Source organism: Nyctibius grandis, chromosome 8 (assembly GCF_013368605.1).
Source record: "Nyctibius grandis isolate bNycGra1 chromosome 8, bNycGra1.pri, whole genome shotgun sequence".
NCBI lineage: Eukaryota > Metazoa > Chordata > Aves > Nyctibiiformes > Nyctibiidae > Nyctibius > Nyctibius grandis.
The window spans coordinates 31,808,319-31,827,186 of record NC_090665.1 but is presented as its reverse complement, the minus strand read 5'-3'; the positions used below and the strand labels follow the sequence as shown (position 1 = coordinate 31,827,186).

The window sequence follows — 18,868 nt, the reverse complement described above, 5'->3', positions numbered from 1 at the left end:
TATACTTATTTTTCTGCTAACAATTTTTGAAGATCATGGGTTTTGAGTGCATATTGCATTTTCTTCAGGCACAGATATGGTTGACCTCAGTTTATATTTTGAAACCAATATATGTGATAGGACAAGGAAGCATATACGGAAGTTGAAGTTAAATTAAAAGCAGGTATGAGCATGTATTTTATTACAGAGAATCAGACAAGTAAGACAGTAAAATGTGACTTCTTGTCACATTGAATTTTCTTTCACTACTCCATTATGGGAAATGGTATTTTTATAATGTAAATTTTATAGAATCATCCACAGACTAAATTCTGTGGCATTTGGCTGTATCCTCAAAGAATTACTTTTACAATCCTCCAGATTCAAACTCAAGCCACTCATTTAATGTTACAACTCTATGCAGAATTAAAAAAAAGCATCCTTTGAGACTTTAACAATGTTTTTATGTATTTTCTCTATTGGTAGTAGCTTAGTGAAATTGTCTGACATTATCCTGTTGAATTTCATTAGTCTGTTTTGATCATTTGGGCAGCACCTGAAAGGAAGCTGCATGCAGCAACAGTAGTGGAGCACAGCCATCTTTGGCTACACAGAAATAAGACTATTCAACTTAGAAACGTTGGATCCTTATGTGGATAAAAGAACCCAGGCATCTCATGTGCACAAGAAAGACAATATTGAGTGAGCCTAGCTGTGAATTTACAACACACCAGCTTCTCCATGCCCACTGTATGTGGTCACTTTCATCACAGGTAATCTGGCGAGTTCCACTAGAGAGCAATTCATCCCACTTACAATCTGAATCATCTTCTGACAATGCCTGCCTCTTTCTAGTGACTACACAGCGGTCCAGGTAAACTAGGTTTATCACTTAAGGTGATTCAGTTAAATGACTAAAATTAGGCAGCTCTTCATAGCTACGTCTATACTTGCCTTTTGGCGCATGACCTGGGATTTTGGTCCCCTGGTCATTCATATAAAGCATCTGTGGAGAAACACCACTGTTCCTGCCTGGGAGCCATCCAATTGCTATGGAAATCAGAAGATGGTGGTGAGCAGAAGGTAAACTCTGCATTCTTAAATCTTACCATGACATGGAACTGGGACATGAGTAGGATGTACATGACTAGGACCGCTGGGCTAAACATAGCAGTAGTATAGTAATTCTGAGTTACCTCAGTTTGGAAGTTTAATTTAAAAAAAAAAAATATTCAGATTTGGGTAGGTTTTTCTAATTCTGCAGTCAATTTGCTCTTTCTGCCTGTATTTGTTTTGAAGTATAGTCACTGTGTATCTGCAATTAATTATTGCCAGAGAGGCCTACTATAGTTATCACTTTTGATCTTTCAGTTATTATGATTTGAAAAATAGAACAATAACAAACGCTACCACATGAAAAGTCATTCCTTCTCCTAAGATAGAGAAAGAACACTTTAGCATATAAGTACTTCCAAACTGTTTTTCTGAAAGTGATTTAGAATTTAAAGTCATAGAGCTAATATGAATAATGAAGCAAAACAACAATGCCAAATAAAGCATTTATCTCTAGAAAAATGTTTTTGCACCAGAGGTTCAATATTACTGTAAAGACATCGCAGTATGGAAAGATTTATATTCTGAAATCCGTGAACTGTTGTCAGCAGCAATAGCACAATTTTGTAATTTTCCAAGGATTATATGGGATGCTGATTTCTTGTGAAAAACAGTAAACGATCTTACAGAACATCTGCAAAGTACTCTGAATAGTCTTGAAAGTACTGAAACACATTTGTTATCATGTGTTGTGACTGTGGATCAAATTGGAAATTAAAGCCTTTTAAAATCAAAAGGAAAAAATTTGAATACAGGATCAGAAAATTAGTCAGCCTGAATCTTGAAGAAACCCAATAACTACTACTGAACTCCTGCACTGGGGAAAAATAAGAGGAAAATAAAATACCTGCATGCAAGGATAATTTTCTTTGAAGTAATAGTCTAAATATAAACCTACTCCTACAAACTAACTAAAAACAAGTGGTTATATTTAGACTATACAAAATAATGAAGCAAAAATGGCAATAATGCCAAGTACTTTCTAGATATTATATAAACCACCAAAATATTTCACAGAAAAATGGAACTACACCATCAGTGTAGACATGGGGCCAAAAACCATCTCGAAAAGATACTTCCTTAGTACAGAGAAATAAATAGAAGCTTACCTTATTCATTTTTATGAAGACCTAAGCACAATCAGCTTCCACTGTAGTGGCCACCTCACAGTTCAGAACCTTTAGAAGAAGCTTCATGCAGACTAGCAGGAAAAAGTGCAGCACCTGCCATCAGAAGCATGCCCGGTTTGCAAGTGAGGCCTGAGCAGCCAGCAGATGAGTGAGGTTTTGGAAAGTTGCAAGTTGTATAATCACAAAAGTATATAAATTATATAAATGATATAATCACATGATTATATTGTTTCCTTCCTCTCCTGTTTTCCATGTTTGAAGCTCAGCGTTGTGTTGCTGTGTAAAAGCTTTTGACAAACTTGAAGAAACTGAGGAACAGCTCAATTAGTTGTTGAAAGCTAAAACCCCAGGTTTTCCCCCAGGGAAAGGCAGGATACAAAGGCAATTAAAGAATACCATGTAAATATGAACTATAAATTGGAAAAAAAAAATGTGTATTTCAAGCAGCAGGGAGAGCGTCAGGTGCTTAAACATCAGCATCAAGTACCATTTTAGATGCCCTAGAGGACCTGGAACATCTCCATGTGAGAGACCCATGCTCTTCTGGCATGGCAGATGGAGCCAAAGGAAGAATCTCTGGGGTACCTAAAATGACATTTGGCACTCTGCATTCTTAAATCTCATCCTGACACAGAACTGGGACGTGACTAGGACGTACATGACTAGGACTGCTGGGGTAAACTTATCTATAGTATAGTAATTCTGAGTTACCTCAGTTTGGAAGTTTAATTTAAAAAAAAATTGAGATAAAAAGAGATCTGACATACTACTAACTTCCAAATGCTATGAAATATTTGAGGTACAGCAAAGTGAGTTATAAGCTTGGGCCTGCTGGAATTTGCACAGTCAAAAACTTATCGAGTGATGAGTGTTGAGGCTGCTTGTTCTAGGCTATGCTTTCATATGGAGAAAGAGTTATACCAGAAAGTAAGTAAAAAATGTAAGGAAAGACTGGAATCTAGTAAAATGTTATTAGCCGAGAAAAACACAGACAGGTAGAGCAGCAAAACATGGTTGCATTTGGTTGCACCACAGTGTTGCAAGAACAGACAGATAAGGCTCCATGTGTGATTTTAACATTTTAATTCCACACATTTTGAATAATTAACAGTGAAATTAACATTCTCTTGGATTTTAGGCAATATCATGTATTTTTCTAACTATCGAACTTGCAAGATCTACTGTTCAAACACTAGAGCTACAAGATATCCAAATCCAATGCTTGGTTGCCTAAATCTGTATTGGGACACATAAATGTCCATTTTATGACCTTGAGTGTCAAAGTGAACAGCCAAACACAACTTTAGAATATTGTTTATAGGCACTTTACAACTGGTTTGTTGAGAGTGTGGAAACACATTTGCTTGAAGGAAGCTGCACTTTTTTATTAACGAGTTGATAGCGCTGTCAAAAGGAATATAGTCTAGAATAACTTACCATTCTATTGCTTTTACTTGTAAACTTAATTATTTTACAGAATCAGTGCTATGAAAAATTCATAGCAAAATGCATTAGAGAAACTAAAAGATAAAACCAAAAAGCATTAAGAAATTTCTGAGGAAAGTCTTTCTTTCATTTAAAGAGTACTTGTGAGCAGGGCATGTAATAAACAGCTTACTTTCCCTTATGTGATTTTTTACTTTATTTATGCAGGTACTCTCAGTTTGAGAACTATTCTCTTCTGATACATTCCAATATTTTTGTTTGTAATCCTGAAAACAGCAAGGTCAACAAACAAATATTTAAGCACTTTTCAAAATAAGATAATATACCTACAATTCCATAAATCAGACACCAATTTTGTTATTATCTACTCTATGCAGCAATCCAGCTATTGGTAAATAGGTATACAACAGAAATCAAATTTTTTTAACTGGATTTGAAGGCTTCACTCTGTAAAAGTTACTAACTTTTTTTCCCCCAGCACTTACAATGTATTTTGTTTACATGTTTTACAAAATGCCATCAAATATTCCAAGAAAGGGCTTGATGTCATTGATTTCATCATCAAGAAGATATCTGATGAAGATTAAGCAAAAAAAAAAAATTAAATTAGGTATAGTACATCAAAACCTATGGAATCAGGAACACTATACAACAAAGTATAGTCAAGAGATAACAAGACAAACAAAATAATTTTAAAGTCTTCTCCTTTCTAAGAAATGTTAATTGCTACTATTATTGTGAAAATTCATCATTTTAAAATGAACGTTGTAAATTACCACATCGCCTAAAGGTCTCGGTTCCATGACGAGCTAAGCACTGGAACACCAAGGCAACAGAAAAACATGCACAACTTTTTATTACCTGGGATCCACTTCTTTTTCCTCCTCTTTTGTGAAAATAAAAAAATCCTCTTTCCTAGTGAATTTAGAAGAGTCTGAGATTATTTTTGAGATCGAAGAAAACTGTATGTTTTTCAGCTCTTGGGAAGGATTTGAATGCTTTTTTTCTTGAAAACTGAACTGCAATGTCAATGTTAAAAAGTGCATATGGTAAGAGAAACTGCCAGATTGTTGTAGTATGTAGTACAGATATTTATATTGATATTATGGTATTTGACAAGGACGAAGCACATGATAAATATAATTATATACTTGGATGACTTGCAGAATCACAATCAAATTCAGTAAATAGTTTTGAAGTCATGCTATATAAAGTCAAGTCAAGTCCTAGTTCTTTGTATCATGTATATCACACTGAACACAGGACAACACAGAAAGGTTCAGAAATGCAGTATGTCCAAACTGATTTGTAAGTCAGATATGGTAAATATATTTACACATGAAATACATTAATTATAGGAAATTCTGTTATTGAAATATTTTTACTCACCACATTTCTATTTCCACTCTGTACAGATAAATTAACTTTTGATGTGCTATTGACCACAGAAACAACTGAGTTCTGAATATTGGTCTCATCTTGTAATGTGCATGAACTGAAAATATCAAGTTGAATAATTTAAGTATTTTTACAGAAGTGCAAAATTATTTACTTTTCAGTTCAGGGTTTTCTATTTATTTCCCTCCACACTTAAATAAAAAAAACTCAAATCATTCAACAATTCATACCTTTTAAAAGTTGAAATTTCACTCACTTTTATGAGTGAACAACCTTCTATACATTTAATTATACAGATACATGTGAAATACAGACAATATTTTAAACTGAATAAAATTGTAATAAATTATATAATGCTTACTCTTTTGAACTGTCACGTGTGGCTTTGCTCCCTGTATACTGGCAAAGTGGTTCACACTCATCTGGAATTTGAAGGCAGATATTTCCATGTTCTATATAAGAATGAAAGTTTTAAAAACTGAGTCACAAAACAGCTGAAACCCCTTGTAAATATTTTACGTAATATGATAAATAATAGTTTGAAAATTATTCAAATGTCTTAACACTTGAAATATTTCTTCTGTGGGTTTTGGGCTAAGGTAAAGATAAGCAGAGATAAGTAGTCAGATAAATTAACAAATATGTAGTTGCAGGCCATCCAAAAAATTTTTAATTATGACTTTTTCAGCTCCCCCTTCTGTCTTAAATTTGTCTCAATATAGGTGACATTCAAGGTAGAGTAATAAACCTGGCAGTCAAGTCAATTAACAAAAAAATTTCAGGCAGTTCTATTCATTGGATACTATAATAAATTATTCTCAAATAACAGCCTGTAAAATAATTTGTACATAGGAAACAAAGAATTTTGTTAAAATAACCTTACCTAATTCTCTACTGGCAAAGTTGCTAGCAAATACTAATTTCTCATCATCAATATCATCCCAAACATCATCTCTCATTGCAAAGTCCACATCCAAAGCATCTGAAAAACAAGCTCTGCTTTTATCTGTATCAGTCAAGATATGCATTAAACATCCTTTAACTTTTTTTTTTTTATGCCATTTTCTCTTGGCTTTTCTCGTTCACAAACACTGAATGCTTCCAGGAGAAAGCTGTAATACAGTTGTAATGAACAAGTACAACAAAAACTGTTCGGTTTTACAATCAGTTGTCCAATCTATTGAAAGGAGGATTGTCACATATGCACTTTTTCCTCAGCATTATTTTGAGAAAAGTTATCCTCTGTGTAGATTCTAGAAAAACAGGCCTTATATAAATCACTGCAATTTCATTCTTTCCCTTTGTCAGAAGCATTGTTTGATTCCAAATTTAATACTTTTAATTCAGTCCTTCCTTCTCTCCACATTTTTCCAAAACACTCTGAATGCTGTTTTCCTCCCATACATCTAATGCTTAAGTACTAGCCATGCCAAACACATTTTCAAGCATTGTTGTTAAAATTCTTAATTAAAAAGTGATAGTTAATGTTTTAAAATACTTTTTCTGGTGCAAAGGAGACTTTCCTGTTTCCTCTCTTATTCTCTTTCCCTTTTGTTTGTTGTATTGTCTCTTTTCATCACCAGTCCAATTCTCTCTGCTATTTTTTTTATCTCTTCTGCCATACTACTTCTCCAGCATCAGACAGTGCTGGAATCTTCATTCTGTTGTCATGGCCCTAATATGCCTAAGAAACCCTGATCCAGGTCTCCCTTTCAACAGAGGGAGAGCAGGACAGGCTCAGATCAAAAATCCTCTTCCGCAGACACTGGCAACACCAGGAAGGCACTATTGTAATTTTGCATGTGCACAGTCAGCATGGTGCATTATTACACAGACTTTAAATAAATTATAGGTTTAGGTTACTACAATTTCACAGTATATTCTTAATTACCTACTGTTTTTTGTATGGAATGAAAAGATACCATATTACAGATGCAGTTAACCCTATAAAAATCATATGAACTGCTGCTTTACTTCATTAGAACTATTTTTAGTGCCGTATTTTAAAATGCATCCAGCGCAATCAATATGGCCACTGCTACTATTTTCTGCTACTACTCAATGGAGATAATTTTTAGTCAGCAGTATCTACTACATCCCCTTGATTCTGTATGATTTGCCTCAAGATGTTCTTGAGCATAGACTACAGCTATACTGGAATATCCATCTGTCTTCCCATGACTATTCTTTTAACACAATCGTATCATACACTAACTGCCCACCCTGCCAACAACTGATCATATGGCGATGCAACAGTCTTCCATCTTAAGACTAGATAACAACTATAGCAGGTAAATTAGTATGGCAGGAAAATAAGAGTCGTTAAAGGAACAGGATTACAATCCCATCATCAAAATGTTAAGTAAAAATGAAATTATGCAGTGTAGCTGCCAACACTTAAGGCAGTATGAACTAAAAAACATTTCAATTAATTTCAGCACAGTGTTTCTTGTATGTCTGAGTATGACCTCATTGGAGCTGCTACTTATTAGCCAAATTAATCAAAACCTGATTCACATAAATTTACTGTCACCAAATACAATGGCAAAAGGCATGCAGTGAGGAAAACATCATAGTTATGCACTGATAATGAAGACTGATCATTTAACACCAAATGTAAAAATATTTGTGGCCTTTCCAGTGGAAGAGAAACAGGAAGAGGAAATTTTTTCCCACATAGAGATGTTTTACTAGTTACGAGCTCAGTTACTGAATGGTCACATTTTGTCAACTACCAAACAAAAGCTCATATTTCACTAACTTTTTTCAGGTGAAAGGGAAAAGAAGAAAATGTATAGATACAGCAGTAAAATATCTCTTGTATTACAAGTGGCTTCAGTGGAAATACATTACAGTCATACCTTTCAGGAAGTATTTATAGATTTGGACCCTCATATATTTGATTTAGTCATTAATGTTTTATTTAAAGGTACACTTAGATGCTTAGATCTACATTAGAAATTCTTACCAATACCAGAAAGAAAGTCAGTTAAGGCCACTATATTTCCCTATATATTCAGTGTTCTAGAATGCTATACTAGTTGCTGTAGTAATTTCAGCAAGTTTGAGTTTACAAGTATATTCAAATCAAAACAGTGAAAAAAATCATAATTTTAAACATTAGCAATAACTTACTACTCTTTCCATAATTCCAGGATTGCAGTTGTTTCTGAGATCCTCCTAAGCTATTAACATTATCTACCTGGTCCACAGAAGGTGATGAAGACGATGAAGACAACTGTTTATTGCTAGACCTATTAAAAAAAACCAAACAGTGACATGTCAGTAAAACAGTTGCAGAGAGTTGCAAAATAGTTTTATTAAGAGTTTTAGTTGTTACAACTTAACATACTATCTGAAATAAGGCAGATTTCTTTTTTGTTACATATTAATCAGTACCTTGGCAATGCTGGCAACAAAGATTTAGGTGTGAAAACAAATTGTTTGAGATCCACATTTTGAGCTTGATTTAACATCTGCATCTAAAGAAAGCAGATTATTGTAACTGATAAGATATAAACACATTGAAAATCGTTGTTTTTTAACAATATTAATAACATACTGTATGAAGTTAGCATAATTTTTAAAGTTCATATATAAAATCTTTCTGGTGTCTGCTTATCTAACGTAATCAGTTAAAAAGGTGAGAATTACATGCTTCTAGTAGAGTTATCCAAGTACCCTGACAAAGTCAGACTGGTTATCACTAACTCTCATCTGTATTAGCTATAGGCTAAATCATTCTCTATTGCAAACAAACAAGCAAACAAAACTGAGGAGGAAATAAAACACTCCAATATCTCAAATGCCATTCTTGCTGCAGAAGAACTAGTTTAGTACTACATTCAAAAGGGATAAATTGTAGGTCATGAAATCTTTCAGAGGTTAAAAACTAATACGGCTGGTTTTCTTATAAACAAGTGGATCTACCTGTCAATGCAAAAACATCTCTTAGAAGCATTACTGTGATAAATACCACTATTTGTTTTCATTCAGGTCATATTTTGATGGACAAAACCAAGTCACAGTACAGTACCTTCCAATGATTCCTCTGTACCTCACCCACCACAACCTATCAAATGCCATGAAAATAAAAACAAAGAGTACATGCACAGCAGTGGATCATTGGAAGCATTCCAAACAGCAGCAGAACCTCTCAAAGATTCCTGGACCTTTGGTACCTTTGTATTTCTTTGCTTTTTGCATTCCACATAGAAAAGATCAACTTGAATGTTTATATTTAGTTATAAAATTCTCTCTGCAAATAAATATATACAAATACATAACAGATTAAAATAAAGCTATTCAATGGCTGACTGTATTCAAATGAACCTTTAACCGTTTTACTGGGGGTACAGATGAAATTGAGTTCCTGCTCCTTAAATCAGCTAGGTACAAAGAAAACTTTGAATCTCCATTCATCTCAGACTTTGGAGGCACTCCAGTTTTACCTAAGAAAAGGAATTAAAATAATCTTCAGATTAGTTTAGAAGGGATAAATACTAATTCTTTCCAGATCAATGGAAACTTTGCCACTAAGCTTAGTATCTTCTATTAAAAGATCCTAAAAGATTTAACACACCAATATTTATATAAAAGTGTAGCAAGCTTGATATTGCTCTTAAATCATATGCCAGATGTCCTGAAAAATTTTATTAATCATTGTAGTGCCTATAAAAGTGTTCTTGACAAAGCTTTTAATTACTGCTTTTATGACTGCATCATAGCAACAACTCAGGCCTGACTCTCTTGTTTACATTCCTTCTGTTAATGTAGCTATTGGTATAAAGGAAGCTATTTTAAATTATATTTGTCTAGAAGTAACAGAAATAGTAGACTGAATGAAACTCACAGCAGTCATGTCCACACACATCTTTATTTTTACAGCGATGGTTGCATTCTCTGTTTCCATGTTTCTTGTAAATAATCTCTTGTTTAGATCTGCCTCCTAGATAAATATAATACAGAAATGCTCATTTTTTTATTTCATATGTATTGTTGAGAGTGTACTTCATACAGTAAAAGACGAGCTAGAAGTAATCTGGGTCACTAGAATTTTGTTGCCTTCAACAAAACTTTGGGCTGCTCAAACAATGTAATTGGAAAGAAATTAATCAATGCTACCAAAAAACAAAGGCACTACCACATTCCCAAATTCAAACAGTAATATTAGATACCAATCACCCATGATATTTCTTATGTTCAAATTCATCAAAGAATTGCACCGTACTACTTGACAAGCGGAAGCAGCAGCATTGTATTTTTATTATACTTGAGAAATAAACAGTATGGATAAATAAAGATCTAGCTCTCTACTGAAAGCAAACCTCCCATTTTCTGTTGACTTTGGTCAACAGATTGATGTTGTGATGTGACCATTTACCTGTATTGACTTTTGCTGCTGGCAGACTTTGTGGTGAGCCATAATACGTATCAAGTGAAGACTCAGCTTTCAAGTTTTGATTTGTAAACACTTTACTTCCCACTGTGTTCGGTGTTAAGTAAAAGGCTGTATATGCTTGCTGTATATCAAGGCCAACTTAAAAAAAAAAAACAACAAAACAACACAAAAATATTTAAAATTGCTATAAACTCCTGATTATCTTCAGTTTTCTAAAGAGTTAAAATATAAATGTTATTAAAAGATCATGGAAATTTGTTAAGATAATGTACCATTAAAAGCACACTATTATATGAATGGATTCTTTATGACTGAGATTTAAAAAAAAACAAACAAACATTTTTAGAATTAAAGACATGGTTACTAGATGAGTAACAAAATTAGTCCCTTTAATAGAAATTTTCTGTATTGTTTTAAAAACACATTTATCTATGGCTTTGCACTGCCGATAAAATTTTAATTTTAAAATTGTACTACAGTCTGTGTTACAGGAGTATCAGTGTAAAATGTCTATGTTGATAGTACTTTTGAAGTTGAATACTAATAATGGTTCTAGTTCTAATTAAACCAAGATTCATGTGAGACTATGAGAGACACCATTTGTAAAAAGAGTAATTTTGTCTTTTATTAGGCAAAAATATTGCTGGAAAACCAGACAGGCTTTTAAAAAAGGAAAGATTACCTTCAAGTAGAGACTAGGAAGACCTGCTTTTAGTCTAACTTCACTGTTGCCAATTCCAGAGAAATGAACTGTTGTGTTTATTTTTATTGAACTCAGGACAATGTGTAGATAGCCAAGTAGTAATAAAAGGACAATTTTTTCTTCATTTCTGGTTAGAAACCCCACCTTTTTCCTGAGCCATAGGTTTAGCCATAGGCGTACAGATTATTCCTGGCTTGATTATTGTAACAGTCTCAATATTCAATATTTATCATGGAAGCACCAAATATACTTCAGTTAATCTAGCACAGAGCAATCTTCTTTACAGGTGGGGCATGATGACAGAATTTAATACAGCCAGTCTGGTTTTAAATTGTATTTCAAAGTTCTCTGTTTCAGAGTCATCACTGTCTCTCCTCATCTGCTGCTATAGTTCCATTTCTATGGAAATTGACACTGAGGGGAGCAATGTTTAAGTCTACACATGTTAAGGCACAAAATTTTCCACTGTAGAAATTACTTGCTACTGAGTGGAGATGAATCCATATCTAATACTTTTTTATCACAATGCAAAACCTAACCCTTCACAAAGACAGCTTTTCCCAGCATAAATAACCTATTAAACTGATAGGTTATCCCTACTGAAAGTTAATTCAACTTGAAGGCGAAGGGCAAAAGAATCTGTATCACCAGAGCAAAATACTACCACCCAGTAACAGTTTGATGTTTCCCAGTTCATTAATATGCTAGTAAATGAAACAGACAGATATGTAATTAGGACTGTTAGGTCATACTCAACCCAGTAAAAAACATGTAATAGAATTTTGTTTCCAGATCAGTTAATTTTATTATCTTTTTGGCTTGATATGAAGTGTTTTAATAATTTATTCAAAATTCTTGTGCAGTTGTTTTTAAATTAAAAGCATACCAATCAACCTACCATAATCAGAACTAATTAAATTTACACTAATTTCTTCTGATTTAAGAGCTCTTTTCACTTCAATTTTCTTCATCCAATTTCCAGTTTTCAGCAGCACAGAATCCCTGTAATATATCAGTAAAGTTTTGTTAGACATGGACAATGAAAACAAGACTGTATGCTATGGCATCTGTAACCAAGTGAAAGAGCCTTTATTTGGTCTTAGTTCTTGGATTTTGCTTGATAAGTGGCCTGAGAATAACCTTCCAATAACATATGATTTATGGCCATAAGAGAGCCAGGATCCTGCAGATCAGTTTCAGTTCTGCCAAAAGTGCCAGACTTCAGCCAGAACTCACATGAAGGTCACACAGTTGGGAAAGATTTTGTTTCTCTTTTCCCATTTGCTCCAAGCATATCTTAGCCAACTGGAGAATTTAATTACATCTCTAAGTGAAAAACAATTTTGGCAATATTATATAATTAAATAAATATAGCTAATAAGAGTAAGTAACTACTTGAGAATGTGTAAGTTTAATAGGTATTTTACTTGTTTTATATTTATGTGGAAATTATTATGACTTCCATAATATGACATGCGTTGCACAGCTATTTACACATACTCTCTATACTGACAAGCACACTGGCATGTTTTTGGGGTTTTTGAATCTTGGGCAGCATTTTAAATGACAACAGTGACCAGAAAGTGATGTACGATAAAGAATAATTTTGTACCATTTGACATCAATAGAAAGTATTGCAAAAAACTGCAAGTCACAGAAAGGATTAAAAGCCAGCACCCTTAAAAGATGTGAGGCAAAAACCTGATCATACATACATAATTTTCTGATTAAAAATGACTTGGTTGTCAGCATCTCCTATGACCAATGTAACATAGTGAAAGTCTGTCGCTGTTCTCTTTGTCTGTAGCTGCTCATAGTTTGTTAATTTGATGGTTACTAAGATTTCAGCCAATGTATCACTGTATTTTGGAAGCTAGGAAAAAATTATAAAGAAGACATAACTGCTAAAATATGCAAAGTAAAATATATGACCTTCCATAAATTTTTAACAGTTGATATAAGCACAAAAGCTCGACTCAAGCAATTTCAATTTGTGGTACAATTTTTATTTGTTGTTCTTAAAAACTATTATACAGTACTAACTTGCCCATAGCTGAATATCCTAAATTTGATTAAGTATTGAGAATAAAAGACAGTCTACATTAAGACTGTGAAAAATCCTCCTCTGCTCAATGCAAAGAGAAAGACGCAAGAAGAAAACTAGACATATTTTATCATCCCAACATTTCTCTATAAGATATTTATAATAGTTAAATCTTCCTTCTGAGATTACCTTTAGAGATACTCGTCTGGTGTTACATCAAGTGAAAAACTAAAATAGAACTGCTCATTGTAACAATAGTATTTCACACATTTATTGAGTTTTTAACTTCAAAGGTGTCTTCATTTGTACCAACTTCATGAGACACCTTAAGGCTAGTTTTCAAAGTTTGCATTTCAGAAACGTAGAGTGGGTATGTGACCCGTTTAAAGACAAAATGCACATCAGAACCTTAAGGTTCTTGATTGCATGTGGAATTGCACCCTTCCTTTGAAAGGGCACCGGCTAGGTTAATGTAATAATTTATTGCTTCTATGTATTCCTAAGTGTGACGTAGAAAATAAACATGAGTTAACGCTTCTTCAGTAAGTTTTATATGAATGTTTTTCTGTCTCTATGGTTTGTTTATATTCAAGATAGAAGAGACCTCTCAGACTCACATGTAATGCTAGAATGTGGAATATACTGGTTTGCATCTGTAACAAAATGCTATTAACGAGAGAGAGGCCAATGTATTACAGGGAATGTCTATTCCAAGGCTCTCCTTCGGTGTTAAATAGTTTGAGTATATGTGCTAAGGAGGCCACAATATTGTGTAATCTTCTATCAGCAAAGGATCAAAATTTCTTTAAGTCAGTATTTGCCCTTTCATTTAATAATACCAACATAAAAACATAAAATAAATAGAAAAGCGTTTACCTGTTCAATCTCCAGTTCATATTTTGGAAGGTGCAAAACAGATTCTTTTATCTGGTTTCCAAAAGGAGGATGTCTGTTTAAGATCTGCAAAGATTTAATTTCATTTCTGATACATTCAGCTGATCAGAGATGCCGACAGAAATGTAAATCCAAGGAATAAGTCACCAGAATAATTATACTATCAACAAAAGCCCTTATCACTCCTGGTTCTCTACTGTCAGTGACGTCCAGAATAGCAAGATAACCAAAAGAAAATTGCAATACTTTTTCATGTTGCTACCACTTCTGTTCAGGTAACAGCCAATGAACTAGCCAATGACCTCAAAATCAGACTACTCAGGTTTTGTATGAGATGACTCTTCTATGTTGCCCTAGCTTTAGTCAAAACAAAACAAATGACAGGAAAACTGCAAAAGGGGGCAGAAAAGAGAAATCAAATTCCTAAAGCCAAGACAGAAAAATCCAAGTAAGATCTATTTCCTTCAGAAATCCGTTATATCTTCCAGAACACTGGAAAAAGTTTCCAGAGCTAAAAAGTTTTCCAAGAGCTAAACAACTTGTCCTGGGGTAAAATCTAACTTCCCTAAAATAAGAAGTGCTTTATAGGTTATTCAGAAGAATTTTATTCTATGACTGTCTTTAACTGAAACCAGCAATAATGGAAATTCAGGATTTTCATCATTAACATACATCAAGAGAAACTGTAAATACATATTCCCTTTTATATTTTTTCTAACACTCCTAAAAGGGAAATGCATATTGTCCTTTGTTTCAAACCATGTTAATGATTAAATTCTACATATTTAAGCAACTGCTTTCCAAAACCAGCCAAATCAGTGAAATCTTCCACATTACATTTGCTAGAACAAAACATCATACACATTTTCAAGGGAAAATAGCAGCAGTCACATATTTCTTTTTAATTTGCTAGTATAAATGAATAAACCACTTAAAACACTCAATTTTGCTGACAATCATATAGGAGATATATATTAACCATACCGCTTTTACTGGTAACAGTATTAATACTCATTATTTTCCTTATCACATTTATCTGCATATAAAGTAATAAATTACCAATTCAAGTTCCCTTGCATTTGTGTCTTCTATTTTTTTGAATGATGTCAGCCCAGCATTTACCATAGCGTTTGACAGTGATACACCTGTGAAAAATTTAAGTTTTGTGCTGTTAAATCACTAATGTCAAATTATTCTCAACAACTGCATTATAGCAGGTAAAACCACAGCAGAAATCATTTTATAGTATGTTTGTCCCAGCTTTTTCCCCAGCAAATCACTAAATTTCTTTTCAGTTGATTAAGTATTTTAATATTATTTAATTTCACTTATCCATTAGTAAAGAGAAAAAGAAACGCCATACAAATCAAACATGAAAACATTAAATATTTCAATACTGACAATTTTTAGTTACATTTTCTGGAGTAAAACAGATTTTAGATCACTTTCTACAAGAGTCAAGAAATGTGTTCTGCATATGTATGATTAAAAAAAGCACATCACACAGCATTCTATGTCTCAAATATTTTCCCTACCCAAGGAATTATTTAACTACGTTAAAGTCACAAGGATGTCAATGTTTTTGAGCAAGCTAATAATGAAATTCACTCAAAAAAAGTATTTATTATAATCTTCTAGGAGTCTTTGCAGATTTAGCAAAAAAATTTCTCAAGGCATATCTGCCACAAAACCAGACTGTCAGAGAATTCCACATACAATCTTATTCCTCTTCATGATTCCCAGTTCTTTCAAGCTTCCAGTGATATTTAGAGTCATCACAGCATATGAAAAGGCATTTCCCTTACCTGTTACTACAGCCTACTACAATAACTGCAATAATTTTTGACAAATGATAGTACCAAATACTTAGAATAAGAATCTGGATTCTTCATACATAATTCTGTAGAAACAGTAAAAGAGATCTGAAAATTAAGCAGGAAACCTCTCAAGAGACTCTTAGGTTGCTTCTTGGAAGATGTTACAGCAATCTTACAAGAAAAGACTCATTTCAACTCAAGCATTTAGTGATTTAGAGAACATACGCTGCAAAAGCAACGACAGCATAGCGAAAAATAAAAAAAAAAAAGGAAAACAGGACAGAGGTCTATATTTAGCACTTCTGTTATTAAAAAACTAAAATTGACTTTACTGTATTGAATACAGTGTACAGGAAAGGATTTGTCTACATGGCAAGCGCCATGTTTATTCCACTCATCCTAACCCCCTAGAAATGTGGAACATGAGGCAGACTTCTCAGATGACCATGTACACATCAGTACAGATCCAGAAGTAATGGAAATGGGTTCCCACCACACTGTACTGTGCTGCGCACAAGCTAACAAGCCCTGTCCCTTGCTTTGGATCCACATGAATGAAGCAATACAGCTTTTGCATCTGAGATGGCAAGGCTGTAAAGTACTGTACCATACGGATTAGCTATTTTCTGATTTGCAGATCTCTGTACTATACTGTTCTGTACAGAGTAGACGTATCTTTAAAGAAATACGGAGAACGCTGCAGTGAATTCTGAAAGCGAGAAAGGTATGGTAAGACCAGACATCAAAGCAGGAAGCTATACTATTACCTCAAACAAGTATAACCACATTTTTGTAATACAGAGGACTCAAAAATTTCTGAACTCTTTTTCAAATAATTACAAGTCTGTACTTCCAGCCAGACGTTCATCCAGTAACAGAATAGAGTTATAGGAAGAAGATCATTAGAAACATGTGATCCTCATGTGTATAAGAACCTCATGCACAGTAAATTTATTTCTATTTCATGATTCCTTTCCATGTCAATGGAAATTAAAGGGCTTTCATGCATATGAGTAACAGGACCTACAGTGACAGCTGTTTGGACAGGATGGCATAGCCTAGTCAGAGATACGCAATCACACAAATGTGGAATATGCCCAAGATACTGAGATGAAACATTAAGAAAAAGAACAACTCTGAAATACTTTGAAAGCCTGAAGAAAATTACTAAACAGATTACTTTTACTTTTATCATGACAGACTATTCTGACACTGTGGTACTCAATTGTGGCAAATGAGTAATTAGGATGTAAGCAGACACTCCAGAAGTTAGCAGGCTAATTATGAGTTTTGACTCTCTATCAAATTACACCTTTATCATTTCTGACTAGTACCTACCAATTTTTTCCAATTGTTTAGACACATGAAGTGAATTTTCCCAAAGTTTGCACCTGAAGCACTTTGTTAAAATCAAAGAGTTTAACAAAGCAGAAAAGTTGTTCTTACATGATGCCAGAAAGTCAGACAACCCTGTAAAAATAAGATTGACTTGTATTAATCAAATAAAATGTAGCTTATTATTATATGTACCAAAAAAAGGATTAAGTTTTACCATACATCTAGTAACTCTTAAGCCATTTCTAAATATTCTGCCAGTATCTTGTGTCAAAGTAAAGTCTTGAATAGGAATGCATCCTAGCTGAGCCTGAATAAGACTGGAAAAAAGATTTTTTTTTTTGGTATATAAGCCATACTGTAAGCAAAGTATAACAACATAAAAGTTTCTACTGGAAAACAAAAGAAAATTCAGAATAGAAACAATGAAATGCAAGATCTGGTCCTCTATAAAATGATATAAATCTTAGCAGGGACTTCAAGAGCCATAAAATGACAGCTTTTCAATAAAAAGTAACACCACAATATAATATTTACCAGTTTATTTTCATTTCTCTTGTTTTTATCTTCCCCTCCATTGGAAACCTATGCATGAAAATATACATATTTTTCTGCTGTTTGTTTTATTTATTTCTAAAAAGATACTTTCCTTTTCAATGTATTTATTTTTTATACCTGATAGTTATTTTGTCCTTGTCTTTATTCAAAGTGTTCAGTATTTTCTTTTCATTTATTCTTAACTTGACATCCAGAAATTCTGTGCAGTTGGAGATCATTGCAATCTGTAACAATTTAACTTTTTAATTGTTTTTCTTTGCCAGTTTTTCTACCACTTCTTCCAACTTTTTTTTTCTAAATTTTATTGTCTCAGCACCAACCATGAAAAGATGGTCAATCAGTTCTTTCTAATACTGACCAACTTTCTTTCATCTTCCTATAAAGGCTATTATACAACAAAGGGGAAGGATTTTTCTTTCAGTTTTTTAGATTACTATTCCACTTGAAATTATGCAAAATCAACCACACTACTAACACTTTATGACATACAAGGCAAATATAAATAGTTTTTCCTATCTTTATGTATTTCACTTTCTTCATACTTCAGTAACAAAGATAGCCATAGGAGAACAGGCATTCCATTTTTTCTTTGCAATCTGTTCTATCATAGTATTTGCTTGAAAACAAAATGTCTTTTTGACTTAACAGTAGCAATAACAACCTGTTATCTGATAGAGGAGAATTACTTTAAAACAGAAAGACGATAACATTCCTTTAAAAGTAAAATCTGCTCTCCATGCAGCTGGTTTTTGCAACAAAAAAGTAACTTCTAGACCACAAAACAATACAGTGCTTAATACATAAACAGAACAGCCTCAGCAACTTTGTATCTTCATAAGCGAGGTTAGTGAGGGGAGAAAAGAGCTGGAAATCAAAAGATCTGAGTATAAAGGCTCAAAAATACTCCATATGGAATTTATTTACATATAGTCTCTAAAACTTTATATAAACAAAGCCCGAGCTCTTTAAAAGAAATAAAACCTTCTGCTTATCATCTTTGATTCTATTTAAAATCAATTGAACATATGTAAATTTTCTTTAAAAAGTTAT

General features: G+C 33.3%; 1 protein-coding gene across 1 annotated transcript in view; it reads right to left on the bottom strand.

Moving 5' to 3' along the window:
* Positions 1–4,174: 4,174 nt before the first annotated feature.
* Positions 4,175–18,868, bottom strand: part of HFM1 (helicase for meiosis 1) — a 38,722-nt gene continuing 24,028 nt past the window's right edge. Inside the window, exons 21-38 of the mRNA XM_068406774.1 lie at positions 17,936–18,042; positions 17,798–17,845; positions 17,483–17,580; positions 17,264–17,395; positions 15,168–15,253; positions 14,091–14,174; positions 12,886–13,043; positions 12,069–12,172; positions 10,450–10,605; positions 9,919–10,014; positions 9,399–9,517; positions 8,466–8,548; positions 8,202–8,320; positions 5,950–6,048; positions 5,428–5,488; positions 5,058–5,163; positions 4,530–4,687; positions 4,175–4,241 (exon numbers count right to left, since the gene is read on the bottom strand). Coding sequence (XP_068262875.1) covers positions 4,175–4,241; positions 4,530–4,687; positions 5,058–5,163; positions 5,428–5,488; positions 5,950–6,048; positions 8,202–8,320; positions 8,466–8,548; positions 9,399–9,517; positions 9,919–10,014; positions 10,450–10,605; positions 12,069–12,172; positions 12,886–13,043; positions 14,091–14,174; positions 15,168–15,253; positions 17,264–17,395; positions 17,483–17,580; positions 17,798–17,845; positions 17,936–18,042 — 1,881 coding nt within the window. The remainder of the gene's footprint in view (positions 4,242–4,529; positions 4,688–5,057; positions 5,164–5,427; positions 5,489–5,949; positions 6,049–8,201; positions 8,321–8,465; positions 8,549–9,398; positions 9,518–9,918; positions 10,015–10,449; positions 10,606–12,068; positions 12,173–12,885; positions 13,044–14,090; positions 14,175–15,167; positions 15,254–17,263; positions 17,396–17,482; positions 17,581–17,797; positions 17,846–17,935; positions 18,043–18,868) is intronic.